The sequence below is a fragment of the Gambusia affinis genome, linkage group LG03 (genome assembly GCF_019740435.1).
Source record: "Gambusia affinis linkage group LG03, SWU_Gaff_1.0, whole genome shotgun sequence".
Classification (NCBI taxonomy): Eukaryota; Metazoa; Chordata; class Actinopteri; order Cyprinodontiformes; family Poeciliidae; genus Gambusia; species Gambusia affinis.
In genome coordinates this window covers 26,027,418-26,044,809 of record NC_057870.1, presented here as the reverse complement: position 1 = coordinate 26,044,809, position 17,392 = coordinate 26,027,418, and the positions used below count along the sequence as shown (strand labels likewise).

Genomic DNA, 17,392 nt, shown 5'->3' with positions numbered 1-17,392 from the left:
GATGTTCCATACAGGAGACGCTGGATTTCTTCAAGATAACGCTGTGCTGGGGAAATTGTATCATCTTGCCTAACCTGTGACTGTGGAAGCTGTTCCTGGGTATCAACCCCACGAGTAGCTGAATTAGCAGCAGCTGGGAGTGTTTCTATACTTGAGGGAATTTTCTCCTTATTCTGTGGTAATGTTTCAAGGAAAGCTTTTTCCTTTTCCTTTCCAGGAGCAGAAGTACTGATGTCACTAGAATTTGCTTTGAAAATGCTAGATAACAAGCCAGTAGATGTCCCAGTAGAGCTGTTTTTGGGTTCTTCTGTCCCAGGTTTAGAGGACTCCTGCATCTTTGATGATGGCTCTTCTGTGACATTAAACAGACTGGAGAGAAATCCTTTTTGAGCTGGAGCTTTTGTCTCCTTATCAGAGGATGCATCCTGGAAGGATTGAACTTCCACTGGTTTTGTTCTTTGAATCTGTGGTCTGCTCTGACTTGAACGTGGCTGTTGTTGCTGTTGTTGTTGCTGCTGCTGTTGCTGCTGCTGCTGCTGTTGCTGAGTTGACTGATGTGCTACCTGGTCAGAAGATGAGGATGACTGTTCTACAGTGGCAGAAATTTTGGTTAATAAACCAGAGAATAACCCCCCAGATTCAGGCTGAGGTGGATTTTGTCCTGCCTTAACTGGTGCTTCTCTAGCCTGAGGAGGTTTTGCTGATGGTTGTTCTTGTACATTGTCACCAGATGCAAGCTTGAGAAAACCTGAAAGCAGGCCTCCACCTTGATTAGCTTGCTGTGTTGTTGTTTGTTGAGGACCTGCTATTTTACTAGATTGTTGTTGTACTTGTGGAGGTGGTGATGGTCCAAACAGACCAGATAAGAATCCGCCCTGCTGACTGGTTTGAGACGACGGTTCATTGGAAGGCTGCCCAGGCTTACTGCCCTGCTGAGTACCAGCTTGTTGACTGGGCTGTTGTGATGCATTATCACTGGAAGCTAATTTGTTAAATAGTCCTGACAATAACCCACCCTGTTGTGGCTCTGGAGTAGAAGGGGGTTGCGGAGGTATCTGGTTTTGTCTACGCAGAGGTTGTCTGTTGCCTTGTTGGGGTTGCTGCTGATGTTGATTAATAGGAGACTGCTGCTGAGCTGGAGTATTAGACCCCGAGGAGAACAGTCCAGAAAGAAATCCCCCCTGCTGAATAGGTGGTTGCTGACTCGTCTTGGGGCCTGGTCTTTGTGCTTGTTGTTGAGTTGGTTGACTTCCCACTGTTGGCTGGGGCACACCCACATCTGCAATTTTATTAAATAATCCACTAAGCATTCCTCCAGAACCACTCATCTGATGCTGTGGAGGCACTTGGTTTTGTCTGCTACCTAGTTGCTGATTTGGTTGGTTCTCAGGTTTTACAGTCTGTGGTTGGTTTTGTGAAGGTTGAGGTGGGTTTACAGGAGATTCTTGTGCACCAATTCCAAACAGCCCAGACAGCAAACCCCCTTGACCAGAAGATAGTTGCTGGGGTGTGGATTCTGAGAGTTTTAGTAAGCCCCCAAGTAATCCACCTGATTGAGGTGCTGTTGTTGGTTTTGAAGCTGCGTGCTCTGTAATTGTACTACTTTGTTGTGGTTGCTTTGATTGCTCATCTGAAGCAATTAGTCGCCTTTGTTGGTCTGTTTGATCTTTATCAGGAGGAAGACTATCTGTGGATCCTAATTTAAATCTTGACAAAAGTCCAGTTGACTCAGCATGTGAATCTGACTCTTGAGCCAAGTGTTTTTCTGGACCATCCTTAACCATTGTTTGGTTAGCGTCACTTGGCTGAGAATCTTGACTTGACTGGGCTGGCTGGGTTCCAGTTACTGTATCTGTAGCTTTTTTCAACAGTCCAGAAAAGAGTCCTTGACCTTGAGATGGAGGCTGGCCAGATTGACCTCCTGGGGTTGTTGACTGAGTTGTAGAAGCTGAAACAGTATCAGAGGCTAACTTTAGGAATCCAGAAAACACTCCTGATTGTTGCGTGCCAGAACTCTGTTGTGGTTGAGAGGAAGGCTGGGAAGGTGATGAAAATATACCAGAAAATAAACCACTCGATTGAGACTGTCCATCTCCTTCTTGGGTTTTCTTTTCGGCTGACACAGATTCTGTTGATCCTATTTTTAACAACCCAGAAAGAAATCCTTGAGGCTGTGAGGTCTCTGGTTGTGATGTGCCTGCTTTGACCTTGGGAGGTTCTTGGTCTTGGGAAATAACATCTATTTCCTGCAAAGTTTGCCCCTCAAAGGACTGCTCTGCACTGGAAGTAGCACCTTTTGGTGTGCCAGGAAATATTTGTTCAGAATGAGGTTCAGTTTGATCACTAGGTTTGGTAACTGTCACAGTAGGTGGCATTTGATTTTTTTCTGGTTCTCTGGCAGGTTCAGGTGAAGTCACTTTAAAAAGGTTAGAAAACCAGCCGGTTCCTGTGTTTTGTTTTGGAGCACTTTCAAGCAGTGAAGCACGACTTGGAGAGGGAGACCTTGAAGGAGCAGGGGTTGAAGTATTTGAAGTGACATTAGAATCTTCCCCTATTCCAAATTTAAGAATCCCTGACAACATACCCCCTTCTGCTTTCAGTGTGGTTGTTGTGGAAACATTTTCTGACAAAAATGGAATTTTCAGTTTGCTGCCTAGAAATGACTCCTCTGCAGGCTTGGTATCACTATGCAAGGGGTTTTCTGGAGGAGACATGAGGGTGGAGAGAGATTTCTTAAAAGGACTGAAGAATCCAGTTTCTTCTGAACTTCCCTCAGGTTTTGCTTCAGACATTGAAGATGTTCCTCTTTGCTGAATGTCTGGTAGCTCACCAGAGGACTCAGTCTCTGGAAGAAGTTCTACTGACCCGGTTGCCGTTTCTTGGGAAAGCTCTATTGATCCGCTTCCTGTATCTGGCAAAAGATCAACTGATCCACTTGCAGAACCTGGTCTTATCTCTCCTGATGACTGCTGCTCTGTTTGTGAGCTTTCTCTACTAGGACTGGTGGCTCTGCTTACTTGCCCTTGTTGGGATTCTTTGCTTGCAGCAGATGGACTTCTTTGCTCCGGTGGTTGTGGTGATGTCTCTCTGGGAGACGGTGAACTGGAAAAAAGCCTCAAAGGACTTAGCCTTCCAAACATAGATTCAAACCCAGATGCAGACTGATTACCAGCTGTTGAACTACTTTGTGCCTCTGTGGAAGCTTGGGTAGGTGGCTGGTTGGCCTCTGCTTGTCTACTGGGTTCAGAGGATTGAAAAGGTAAAAGTGACTGTAGAGAGAACTTTTTCTCTGTTGTGGGCTCCTGAGAGGCAGGCGGAACTATGGCCACTGGTGGAGAGGTACCACCACTTTTGGGAATAAATGCAAGCAGCTTGGAAATTCCTGATTCGGTTTGGGGTGGTGTTTGGGAGGTAGGTGGTTCTGTTGCAGCTGCAGATGCGGTTTCAGGGGTCTCAGTATTAGATTTAGGGATAAATGAGAACAATTTTGAAATACCAGAATCAGTTTGTGGTGGCTGGGGAGATGGAGTAGTACTAGAGGCTTCTGCCTCGGTTGGAGACTTTGCTCCTGTGATTGTGCTGAACAATGAGCTCACTGCATTTTTCACCCCAGTTATGCCTTGTTCAACAGGACCTTCCTCTTTAAGAACAGGTTTGGCCATATTACTGTCATTGTCTTCAGGTGGTAAAACTTTTGCATCAGTTGGCAGAGCTGGTAGTTTTCTTCTTTGTTGCTTGGGCATTGATTCATAGCTGTTGACCTCCTCCTCTTTTACTGCCAAGTATTCAGACACTGAGTGGACTAAGCTCCGCAGTTCACCCATTGGATCTATGTATTCCTCATTTGGGTCCTCCACAGGAGATAACTGATCTTGTTGATCCGTTGTTCTGCTTTTTCTTGAAAAATCTTGTCCTTCAAAATGTTCCATATACTTGCCAGAGTAGCCGTAATTTTCATATTCAAAATTAGCATCTCCCTCAGTGAATGTTAAATCTTCCAGTTCTTCCTCAGATCCGAATGAGTACTGCATCTCATCAGAGCCAAGCGAGTTATAGTCGACACGTCTTCTGACCCAAGCAGCTTCTTCCCTAGCAGCCTCCTGCTCACGAAAAGCAGCATAGTTCTCCAGAGTGTCTTCTAAAGCGGTTTTGGCCCACAATCTGGTCTTGTAAAGGAGGCTTTCTCTGTCTGTCGGCTGTCTCAGCTGTTTGACTGACGGGATTATGTCAATTTCAGGAGGAGATGATTCATCCTCAAAGCTGCCGGCTGCCTTGTAAACTAATCGCACTTCCCCGCTGCCAAAGCCATGCCTCTGTCTGGGTGCCCTATCATTTGGGTCCACCGTGTCCTCTGGGGATAGACCATCACACTCTACCGTCTGATAAAATCGGCTGCCTTTGGACTCACAGTTGTCACTGATTCGGTAGATGATACTTTTATCTTCATCCTCCCAAAGCTTCTGCTCAGTGTCTAAATAATCATCCAGTACACTCGAGTTAGGCACTTTATATTTACTCTCCCAATCCTCTACACCCATACCTGAGTCTACAGGAATTATTCTAACGCCTCTTTTGCTGTTTGATCGTCTAGATTGGATAAACAAAAGTATATCATGCAGGAAGAGGTGGAATGTGATGCAAAGAAAGAAAAATAAAGGAAGGAAATCAAACAAAGAGAAGCATTAAACATGAACTAAAAAAAGAGAGTCAATGTACATACAGATGAATAAAAGAAGTAAATGTATAAAGCAACAATAAAAGGCATAATAAGTTCATTTAGCTTAAAAACATCATCTCCAGTTGTTATGCAAAAAAAGCTAGTCTTTTGTTGTTGTTTTTTTTCTTTAAAATATTTATAAAAGCTACTGGTTGACTGAAACTGTCAACAAAATGTTAGGGTAATATTAAATAACTAAAGCCATATCAAAAGTGACACAAATGTCTGAGAACCTTCTGGCTTCATTTTCTCACATTGGTTTGAAATGATTATGTAATTACCTGCATGTCCAATCATTTTGAAAAAAAAGGCTTTTATTAAAAAGTCTATATGTCTGCAAAACATTATCAATCAACTATTAACGGAAAAAAGTGTTTCCATTGCAGATTTGCTAAATAAATCAATTTCAACACAGCCAAAAGAAAAACACATCATTCTAGTGCCAAAAATTTTCATTAAATTTTTTTTTCCAAAATTGGTGTTTCCATTAAGTGAGTTTATTATCTAAATGTCAAACAGTGCAGCCTAATGGTAGATTTTCAGACCTTGCAGAGGTGGATAAGTAAAAAGATTAGTTTCACATTTAAGTATCAGCCAACTGTTGATCTCCCAAAATTAGGAAAAAGTTTGGAAGATCAGCTGATTTATCGGTACGCAAATATTTTCTTAATCCATTGAATTAGATAAAAACATCCCAATATAGTTCCTGTCTGGGATTGCTTGTCATCTGAAGACTTCCTTACACTTCTGTCAAAAAAATCTTAATTTTCAAACAAAACTAATCTCACTTTTGACACTCATCTACGGTAGATTTGGTAATAGTGTAAAAACAAAATAATCTCCACACTTGTGTCACTGCCAAAACTTTTAACCAAGATTTAGTGTAACTTTATATACACAGATATACACAAATGAATGACATTTTTTGCCAGTATGTAAAGCTACTGCATAGGTAGAAAGACATGTCTGTGTTTACCTGTTTGCCCTTGTTTCTCTATTGTCTAGATCGTAACTGTGAACAGAGTCAGACTCCCTACACAGGCTTTGATGCTGGACTCTACGGCCTATGGGGTACTGATGGACGGATGAATTTGTCTGGGAAGTGTTGTGGAACCGCGGTGGGCGGTTCCCAGTTTCACTGGGATAGTCGCTGTCTCTGTCGTCCACGGCGCTGTCATGGTCGTCATACGCTGGAGTGGAAACAAAGCAAATACTTTAAAGAACCATTTCCACTTCCATTTCTTTCAATTTGCAATCTCACTATGAGATGTAATGTGTTTTAAGGATGGAAAGAAGGGAATCAGGCAATGAAAGTATTTGAACAAATGGCACCCTCTTGCGGTAGCAGGCAGACAACACAAAATGAACGCTGGTGTGACAGACCAAACAATGTGACTCCACACAAGATGTTTTTTTGCAGCGAGACAACAAACCATTCTGCAACATGCAAATATGGAGAGAAAAATGAATCACAGATGGTAAAAAACAGCAAACAACCTCTCTACGTACTTTGCTGATCACTCCATCCAAAATAACTCCAACTGCCTGTTGGGATGAAGGAGTTTCCAAAAAAGAAAAGTAAACTGTGTTACTGAAAAATTAACTCTGCTGTGCATGGAAGTAAACCAAATGTGTTCGACTGGATGAAATATGTATCTAAGTGATAAGATATCTGCTTTTCTGTCAAGAAATAAATTACTGTAAATTACTTGTACCGCCAAATTAGCACCAATCCATCAGTCATTAATCAATCTTTTAGTTTTAAAATAAAGACAGATACTCATTTATATGTTTGAATTCACCAGTTAACTTCTAAAAAAAGATTTAAAAAAACAAAGATTTATTTCTAACTTCATGCACAAAATAATGATTTTGTTTGTGGACTTACAGCACTGTGACGGCATCGACGCCATTCTTCTTCTCTGGACCTCTCCTGGTAAGGGGTACTGGGAAAAGAAGAAGCAAAAACAACAGGAAAGGTGAAAAAAATAAAATAAAATGATTTTAAAGTGATTCCTGCATTTGTTCCCCGTAGCTATAACCTTTGTTTGACACAAGGTGGCAGCAGAGAGCCAAACTAACTTCAACAGAAGAATGAGTTTGATTTTATTTATAAAAGCAAATGAAAAGGGATAGATTTTAAAAAAGAAAACTAGATTTAGTTTTAATTTGATGAAAATTAGTTTGTATTTCTTCAAGACAAAGACATAAATAACATTTAAAAAGTATAAATGCAGCAGACAAAATCAGACAGGGATGCTTTATGGTAAAAAATTTCCAAATGAATGAAAAATTAACCAAAAACAAAAAAGAATCAGACAACATGGACAAACTTTTTAGTTTCACCTAAAAACTCTGTGTACATTACAATGTGAAACAGGGATTACATTAAAACTGTGTTCATGTTGTAGTTGAGATGTTATTTTATTTTATATTAAGAGCCTTTGATAAAACTAAACTCTGGCATTTTAGAAGAAAAAAAAGTTTTATTTCCTCCACAGTTTAAATTTCTTTATGTGAAAAGCTCTTCACAGAATATAATAATAATAAAAAATAAATGACTGCAAAGGTTACATTTTAAATGCTGTTAAAACTTCATCAGACAGTTCAAATGTTTACATATAATATAGCTTGATAAAAGACGCATTATGCTTCATGTTCAACCTTTGAAACTTGCAGATTTACTCTTTAATGCATGCATGCAAAACTTCAAATGGACTTCAAATAGTAAAAAAAAAAGGTACAGAAACAGTTTTTTTCAGATCATTGAACCGACCTCATCGTGGATCTGCATGGTGTTGATCCGCTCCAGCTTACTGGTCCAGTACTCCGCCTCGTCCTCTGGGATATCTGGTCCGAGGAGATGGAGGAAAGCAACAAAGTTAAGAAGAAAGACCCGCAGGCAGGCATGGGGAGGAGGGATATGTCAAGTGGAGAGTGGAGAAACAAAATGAGAAAATAAAGCAGATAATCCTGGAAAAATCAGAAGTAAAGTCAGCCAAAGTGGAGAAAGAAATTAAGGACCATGGAGGCTGGAGCTCCACCCTGATCTCTGCTCTCTGCTCTCTCTCCTCCATCCTCTGGACTCTCTCAACCAAGCAGCTCAATGTGTTCAAACCTTAAAGTCATGCATTTTTGATGGCTGGTAAATGGGAAGTTTTCTTTCCAGGCCTCAGAATCAAATTAACCAGCAGCAGCACAGGGTTTCCCTAAAGCCAACGCAGGTTTAAAAAGAGAAAACAGGAGAATTTATAATGTCCGGCTGTAGCCTCCAACAGCAACACGAACAAGATGTAACACATGAACTAAAGATGAACCGATGGATACATTTTCTCTTATTCTTCCCATGTTTCTACTCCAGGCTCTTGTGTTTGGTTTAATGGTCTCAAAATGGCTTATTCTGAGCGAACGGAAATCCTCTATCTGTTTCAGAAAATGGCTTAACGACACGGTGTCCTGTATCTATCTGGGAAATCTAACCAAGCTAAAACAAGAGGCGTTTGGTCAAATCTAACTTCAGACAGAGAGAAAAAAAATTATGTTCAGTGTATGTAAATATCTGGTTTCAACATGTAAAAGAAGAAAAATAAAACAGGAACAGATCCCAGAGTAGGGAGGGTTTAATTTGGATAGCTGGGGGGGAAAAAAGCATGAAATAAAAATGGAAAAGTTGTGAAAGATTAACCAAGTGTGACCCATTATAAAAACTTAATGCAGCCTAATGGTGGTTCCACATGTTTCACCGTTTAACAGGAAGTGAAAGTGAATAAAACAGAGCAGGCAGCTGTGAGCAGCTAAATCAAGTAAAACAGGAAAAAATTAAAGATTTATAGGTAATTTAGCTTAGTAAATATGATAAAGTAAAGACTATAAATCTTTAAATTATCAGTTTGTTTTGTTGTACAATCCTGGTGATTTAATTACTTCATTTTTGCATAAATTCTGTTCTCTCGAGTTTTACATCACTGAATTTGAACTCAATTTCTCTCTAATGAATGAAAAATAATTGGACAAATCAAGCAGTACGGCTGCTCCACTTTATTACCAGTTTGAATAAAACAAACATAACATAACTTTTTAAAATGTTTTCTGGCACCACTAATGTACCAAATATCTAAACAATATCCCTGTTTTCTATTGACAAATCAGTTTTTCTGTTAAGGAGATCACTGGGATGGTTTCAGTGATTTCATCAGGACTTTTTAAGGACTATTGTGATCCATCGGCTGTATTTCATTGTATTTTTAACACTTATGTTCTCTACAAAGTCTAAATAAAACCATCAGTTCAATAAGCAGGCAAGAGGAGTACAGTTTTCTGTCTGTAAAACAACTAGGGCTGCAACTATTTTAGAAATGGATTATTCTATAGTTTATTCTGATGGATAATTGCATAATCGGACAAAAAAAAATTATTTAAACAGATTTTCATTTAAGCTTATTTTATAAAATATTAGAACTATATTAAAAGGTGAAAATAAACAATTTCCATTTTTAAACAAGAAAACATTTTATAACCTACTGACAGGATTCCTCTGAAGAAAGCTTGATAATTTTATGCATCTGTAAGTAAAACAAATAATACTTCCAACATCAATATGAGAATATCTCAGGCCTTTATGCTTGATTTAACATCAATACAACCTCAATAAAACTACTTTCTTCTTAGGCTGCCACCCCGTGACCCGACCCCGGATAAAGTGGAAGAAAAAGAAGGATGGATGGATGGATGGAAAAACTGATCTGTTGATTAGTTTTTGGATTAAATGATTAATAATTGGAGTCTTAGTAGGAGATTTTTTTTTACAGAAGTTGAACCTAAAATTGTGCCACTTTAGGAGTCTTCTCTGTAATTGTATTTACAGACAAAATGTACATTTATTATTTTTACAGTTTTGGCTTAATTACTGCTCTGCATGTTCTTTTTTGGCTTTTTGTTGAGTGTTTATACTGTAATTAACAATTAATCGATTACTATGTTAGTTGATGATTATTTGAACAATGGTTTAATCACAATTAGTCATGATTAATCGTGATTAATCGTTTTAGCCCGATGCGATACCCACCAAAGGGAAGCTCAAAGCGAGTGTCCAGCAGCACCTGGTGCGGCGTAGGGTTGGTGGTGCCGCAGATCTCATCCTCCTTCATCAACACCTCCGAGTCCAAAGCCGTCCAACTTCCTGGTCCCTCCTGGAGAACAGGAAACACTCAGAAAAACTAGCAAGACATGAAAATACTCATTTGCATTTTTTAAAGCAGCAATCAGGTTCCCATCTGTGCATCAACAGTTATTGATCCTTATAAGGGGTCTCTCTCTCTCTCTCTTCCTGCTGATCATCGGTGATGTTAATGTGGTTCCAAACAAGTCAGTGAAAGACTCACTCCTCCCCGTAATTTACTGAATTTATTCATGATTTCTTTTGAAACCTTCTCTAAAAGGATTATTGCCAGAATAATCGGTTAATAGCTGACTAAATAAATCGTTACCTCGTCAGACTGATGGATGGTGTCCAGCGGTATCAGTGCTGTACCGATCATTGTGTCCCAGATCAAACCTTTGTTCCACAGCTCCACCACCAGACCCGAGTCCAGATTGCTGATCTCGCTGTGGAAATGAGCAAACACAAAACAACACCAATAAAATACAGCAAACACTCTTTACACATGGTCACAACAACAATAAACTCACTTAAAGGAGTCAAGCTGACCCTTTTATCACTGCAACCTACCTGTAGTACTTGTGCGTTATACTAAGTGATTTTAGATTTGTTTTTAATTGCATTAATAATTTAGCTCCGTTTTATGTTGCTGAACTGTTTCACCATTATCTTCCAACTTGTACTCTCAGATCAGCAGATCGGATGATTTAAAGGCACCTAAGTCAAAGTGCTGAGGAATATGCCATCAAATATATGTTTTGCTCTTATTAAAATAATCAAGGAGTAAAAATATTTATTTATACCTTAATGGTCAACAGGCTTTAATGTGCTGCAAATGTCAAAACCTGCTGCAAACACATGAATAAACATGAACCCCAAAACACACAAAAAGAAAAAAAAAAAAAGGAATCAGTAAAACACTGCAAACAAGAAAAATGCTCCAAATAAAAAAAGAGCAAAGGGAAAATATTGCAAAAACCGTAAGTGCAAATTCTCTACACAAAACAAAAGTCCTCCAGAACACTAGGGGGAGTATGGAGCGGATAATAGCACGTACATATCTATGCTGTTGTTCTAAAATGTGTAAAAGAAATTAAATATAAAACATAAATTCTGTCTTCCTCCAACTTCCTTTTGGACATCATGTCTTTATTAAGGGTCTGATCTCACAGATTTGCTAGTTGACTCCCCCTAATGGCCTGGAGGACTTTTGTTTTTTGGTATTAGCGTTTCATACTTAACGTTTTTATTATTTGCAGCGTTTTTCTGAAGCACTTATATATTGTGTTTGTGTTTTGGTGTTTGCATCATTAATATGTTTGAAGCACTTTTTGTCCTGTCAGTTACCATACCTAGCATAACACAAAACAGGATAAATTGTTTTTAACCTGCAAGTTAATTCTCCTTCATATATGAATTTATATATAAACACATGAAAGGACCATTTTCAATATCACCTAAATGTAGTGAAGCTCATGTTAAAATCACAACCAATCAAAAGAAAGAATAAATCTGGTCTAAGATGGGATTTAATTTTATTTTTTGGTCCGGCACCAATCTTCTTCCTCCTTAAGGTCACGAGGTTCTCCAGTTTTTGTGCCAAAATAATAAGTGCCAAAATGACAGCTGTCATTTTCTCTAAAGAGAAACAGAAGCCAACCGTGTCCCCTGCTCATCTGCATATTCATATTCACATCCTCATTCACATTCATGTCGCCTCAGTTTGCCTGTCAATCATCTCCGATGACTTTCAGCAGCTCAGATGATGGAGAGACAGTGGGTGGGAGAAGCTAAGTTGTGTATATACTTGTTTAAGTTGTCAATTAAGGACATTTTCTGGCCATATGGGGGAGAAAAGTCATAAAATATCTGATGACTTGGTTCATTTAGAGACCAAAGTTGCAATATTTTGTTACATTTTCAGCTGCTGCGGTTCGATTTCATATTCAGTCAAACTAACTCAAAAACCTGTTCCCCTCCTCACCTGTGGTGGCGCTGCAGAAAGAATTATAGAAGGAAATGACCTGGACACCTCTGAAGAAAACAGACCATAACTTCTTTTTTCATAAAATGTTAACAAAAATGTAGTAACGTCAGATTTTAGCTTTTGTAGAATTTCTCTTGTCTTTGGGAAAAACACCACGAGCCATTTCTGCCGCAAGCGTTAGACTTGAAGGTTTGTTTTGGTTGTATTTACCCAGAATGCTGTGTGTTGTGATTCACTTCCTGCTTTCGGAGCGGTCTCCGGTCCGCTTGGTGTTCACATATTCATCCAAATCTCACCACAGTTCACAACAACTGGACCGAGACAGAGGTTTGTAGACGGGCCAGAGTTTGGTTTACATCAGCGTTTGATTACGCATTCAAACATCCATAAACAAACCGGACTTTCTAAGCAAACAAACTGGAGTTTGATTAAAACGGACTAAACAGGGCTTAAGCCACAATAAGAATTTAGCTGATTAATCTCAGAATATTTTTAGAAAAAAAATCGGAACGATATTGAATTTGGGATGACGATAAAATGTTCCAATAAATAATTATGTTTTTTGAGACCATTTTCAAGTAATATACTGATAATGGCATATTATGCATGTTAGTAACTTGCGCAGCAGCAGTTTAAAGTTTTGTCATAGTTTTAACAACTATTAAAAAAACATTATTATATAAAAGTGACATGTTGTACCTTTACTTTTACAATTTCTCAGCTAAATCCGAATCTTAAATAAGTCAAAAATATGATTTATGAGCAGTTAAAAATGACATTTTGGTCAAGGTGAGCTGCTTTAATCTTGTATTACATAAGATGACAGTCTGTGTCTGCTGGTTTAAAGGGAGGGAAATGGAAAGAAAGAATACAGTTTTTATTGGTGGCTCAGTTTAATCTACGGGATTATGCAGTTTTATGATTAAAACATGTCTGTTGTCTATGAATGGCGTGTCTGGTGAAAACAGTCAGAATCAGTGCATTTTTAAACATCCAGAAGGACATTGTGTGTGTTTGTGCTGAGATTGAGAGCCGACAGACGGGAGATCTGTGAAGTCAGCGGTGAAATACAAATTCAAACATATTCCTGCTGGGAAAGCTTTGCACAAACACACACGGTTTCAGGATCAGGAACGAGAAAACAGCATTTTCTTCTTGGCAATGCTCTTTTTTATGTTATCAGTCTTGTTGAGTTGGTTTGATTTTGATATGAACATCAATATTTCAGCACTTGTGTCTGTTTAAATCTTACATACTCACAATACCCAACCCTGCGTCACCGTGTTAACTGACCCCATCGATATTCTTAATTAAATCAATAATATCTACAACAAAATGATTTGCATTCCTCCCAAATGAAAGTGGTTTTAAGAAAGCCACACAAACAAAAGCTGAAGTTGATAATCCTCTTTAAGTTGAAAGAGTGGAGTTAGATTTGTGTATGAAATGGGTTTTTAATGCCCACATGTAAATTGATCAATAAAAAAGCCTAATCAGTTTTACCTAATCAGTTAAAATGAGATGGATCATTCCATTTTATTTATGGTTTTGTTTGCATGCAGTTGTTTCTGTTTTATTTAACACTTTCAGTGTTTGCTGTTCTTTACAAAGTGAACGTTTTTTGGTTGTTGAGAGAGCAAACTTGTGTTATTATCAATATGTTAATTGAAAACGGTCTCAGTGACAATATTATCACTTATTGTCCCGGTCGATATATTGTCTTTGTCAAAGATATATTGTTTTTGACAACATATCGTCCAGCAAAATTTGTTATTGTGACAGGGCTTGTCTCATAGATTTCTGCCAAAAACTCAGAAATTTTTAGATTAATCTAAAAAATGTTCGGGAAATTGAAATTTACAGGTTTTTTTTTTTTAAGTTCCAAATTTACTCTCAAAATTTCTGCAAGCAAATGTTCAACTTCTTAAACTCAAAAATTTCAAAGTTTTTTCATGAAAACTTCTGACAGTCTCAAAATGTCTCAGTTTTTTTTTTTATAATTCTAATCATTTTTTTTGTATAACTAATACATCATGGTTATCCGTTCAAATGATCACTTTTTCTAAAGTCAGCTGAAATTTTCCTCATCTTCTATTCAATAAATTCCAATTAAAATATATTAAAAATTTGAACGCAGATAACATGACGATACACCATGAATTGGATTTATAAAATACATTACATAGAACAAACTATCTCGTCTTATTTAAACATCCAGATGTAAGAAACTTTGCGGATCAAAATCAGAGAAGCAGAATGAAGGAGGACAGGAGGAGGAAAAGGTTTCCAACAGACAGACGTTAATCTCTCCTGTTGTTGTAATTTGATAAAGTCACTCCTCAAACACTTAATACAGGCTGATGCAGGCAGAAGGAAAAAGGTCACAATTTGTTGATACTTGAGCAGACCTTAATTGAAGGAAAGAGTAGGCGATGACCCGAAACAACAGACAAACCGATCAATAATCAGAAGAGCTTCTTCCCAAACATCTGAATATATTCTTAGTTGTTTTTCAATTAAAATAAAATGCATACATCTGTGATCTTAGGCACAAAATCTTACTAAGTACTTTTGGTCTATTTCTAGTGCAAATTTCTTAGCATGCTTGAAATGAGAAAAATTTAGCTGATAAGTAACTTTTCAGCAACACATTAGAGCAGGGGTGTCAAGCTCCAGTCCTCAAGGGCCGCTGTCCTGCAGTTTTTAGATGTGCCACAGGTACAAAACACTGGAATGAAATGGCTTAATTACCTTCTCCTTCTGTAGACCAGTTCTCCACAGCCTTGCTAATGACCTAATTCTATTCAGGTGTGGTGCAGCAGAGGCACATCTAAAAGTTGCAGGACAGCGGCCCTCGAGGACTGCAGTTTGACACCCCTGCATTAGAGGTTGTTTTAAGCCACTTTTTTCAAACTTTTTTTCTCAGAATTTCGACTTTCACTGTAGAATTCCCAATTTTTATCTCAGTCGATTAATGACATAATTCTGAGAAAAGAATCAAGAATTGTACGATTAAAGAATTCTTTTTCCCCCAGTGGCCCTAATTGTACTCTAAACACTGAAATAAGAAAATCAGTGAGCAGAAGAGCAGACGAACCGCTCTCTGTGTCATGTTATAGTCCTGTTGGCACAATGGGCTTGCAGAGAAATTAGCAGCCAGTCTGCTGGTAGCTGTGGCACAATCATTACTTATGGGATTTTCCAAATTAAATCTGGATTTTTCTACTCTTCAGATGCTCCTTTTTGCTTGACAAGAGACCACAAAATGTTATTTGTGCCAAAAATATGCAGTAGGAGTTAAAAATCTGATTATGGGATGCCATTCAAACCACCCAACAAGGATTTTTTGCCCATCAGACAATACTTCCACACATAAATGGCTGATTTTCTCCTCACGCATCGATTCAAACATCACCACTTACAGCAGAACAGGAAGCGTAAAAACCCCCCAGCAGATTTCTAAATCAGGTGCATCTTTACCTCCATGCCCTCTGGAATCAGGATAGGCTGGACAATTCATTAAATTTCTAACTGGCTCATCCACTTATCTGGCAGGTCATTTCACTTTCCAACCATCCAACCTCCTTCTGCCCAAATTCCCATTTAGGAGGCCGTGTCAGCCGGCCAGACCGGAGACCCACAGGCCGCTGCTGTGCGCCACTTTCAATGCCACAGAGGCCCATTAAGACCAGATAACAAGTCAGCTTGCAATGGCTACCTGGCCTGCATTCATCTGCAGGTTGCCACAGCATCGCAGGCACCAATTTCTCTCTGCATTTGTCTTAATACATCCCAGGGGTTTGGCAGCGAACAAGCCGTTAGTGACAACACTTTGCAAGAAAACACCAGAAAAATAAAGCAAAGCGACGTTCCAAACTAAAATAAATGAATTTAGGTTTTAGATAGGGCTGAAATGACTAATTTGATTAATTGATTTTTTTTTTTTAAATAATCGTCAAATAATTTAGTAATCGATTAATCATTAATTGGAGAACACAGACTAACTTGATGAAAAACACCAACATATTCAAACCAAAACTATACAAAATATATTTACACTTTGAATTCAAGATAAAAACACCTTTGTCTGTAAATGTCACATGAAATAAATGTCCCCATAAAATGAAGCAAAAATATTATTAAAAGTTTATTTTTTATTTATTTCAAGATACTTTTTTTCCCCCAAGATTTATTTATTTAATTTCTTTATTCATCTAATAACTGTTTTATTTTGTGACACTTTAATGTTGTTATGCTACTTTTATGCATTCCATGGACTTTTATATTTTTTAACTCTGTTTTTCTTTCAAGGCTGAATACGAAAGTCTTCTGCTTCCCATTTCTGCACTCCTTCATGTTTGTCTGTCACATGAAATCCAATTGAAAACCGCAGATGTTTGTGGTTATCAAGTGAAAGAGCGAAAAGGTTCAAGGGGTTTAAATACTTTTGTAAACATTAAGTATTTTACTTACAACATGAAGTCCTGCTCCCAGCATGGCTGATCTCCACGGACTGTGATGGTTGTACTTTTCACATTCTGGACCTTTAAGGTGACGTAGGCGTTGAATTTGTCTGGGGAAAAAAAAACAGAGAAAATGGAAAATTAGAAACTCAAGTATTTGTTAAATACTGTTTGGGGGATCAGACATAAAAGCTAAATGTTATTTTAAACTTTTGCTATCTTTAATTCCAGGAAATATTCAGAAAATCCCAGATAAAAATGAAGGAGAGTTTCTCCTGGTATGTACTGTATCTGTATTATTGATGTGATGAAATGAGGTAAAACCTTTTATTTTGTTACACAATAAGATAAAGGAGTAAAACACTCTTCAGATCAAATCAGTTTCCAATATTAGCTGTTACTGTTTTACGGTTCAAGTATTTTTCACATCTGGATAAAAATAATGGAAGTATGTTAAATATTTAGATTTTCCCATGTTGTAAATCAGTTCATCCATCTATTTATAAATCTGTCCACCCAAACGTTTACATGTGTATCCACACACTAATTCATCTCTCCATCATCCATCAGACCATTAATTTATCCATCCATCAATCTACTTATCCTTTTATTTATCCATCCATTCATCCAGTTATCCATCCATTCTTGCATCCTTTCATCTATCTATTCATCCATCTACTTATTCTTTAATTTGTTCATCCATCCATTTGATTATCCATCCATCCATCATTTCCCTTGCTGTTTGTGCACTTTGCTGATTCCACATGAATCAGTTAAACACATAATAACTAGTATATTCACAGTGACAAGGAATATACTAGTTTTATTTTAGTATTTTAAAGACCAAGTAACAAAAAAAATAACAAAATCAGGCAATAGATGGGGCGTGCTGTGGTGGCGTAGGGGATAGCACAACCCACATTTAGAGCCCCTTAGTCCTCGACGCGGCAGTCGCAGGTTCGATTCCCGGACCCGGCCAACATTTGCCTCTTGTCTTCCTCCCTCCTTCCCCCCTTCCTGTCAGCCTACTGTCATATAAGGGACACTAGAGCTCACAAAAGACCCCC

General features: G+C 38.2%; 1 protein-coding gene across 1 annotated transcript in view; it reads right to left on the bottom strand.

Moving 5' to 3' along the window:
* LOC122827922 (protein unc-13 homolog B-like) overlaps positions 1–17,392 on the bottom strand; it is a 152,009-nt gene that overhangs the window by 114,844 nt on the left and 19,773 nt on the right. The window contains exons 3-9 of the mRNA XM_044111028.1: positions 16,336–16,435; positions 10,204–10,321; positions 9,783–9,906; positions 7,494–7,567; positions 6,606–6,663; positions 6,227–6,262; positions 5,694–5,907 (exon numbers count right to left, since the gene is read on the bottom strand). Of these exons, the coding sequence (XP_043966963.1) occupies positions 5,694–5,907; positions 6,227–6,262; positions 6,606–6,663; positions 7,494–7,567; positions 9,783–9,906; positions 10,204–10,321; positions 16,336–16,435 (724 nt within the window). The remainder of the gene's footprint in view (positions 1–5,693; positions 5,908–6,226; positions 6,263–6,605; positions 6,664–7,493; positions 7,568–9,782; positions 9,907–10,203; positions 10,322–16,335; positions 16,436–17,392) is intronic.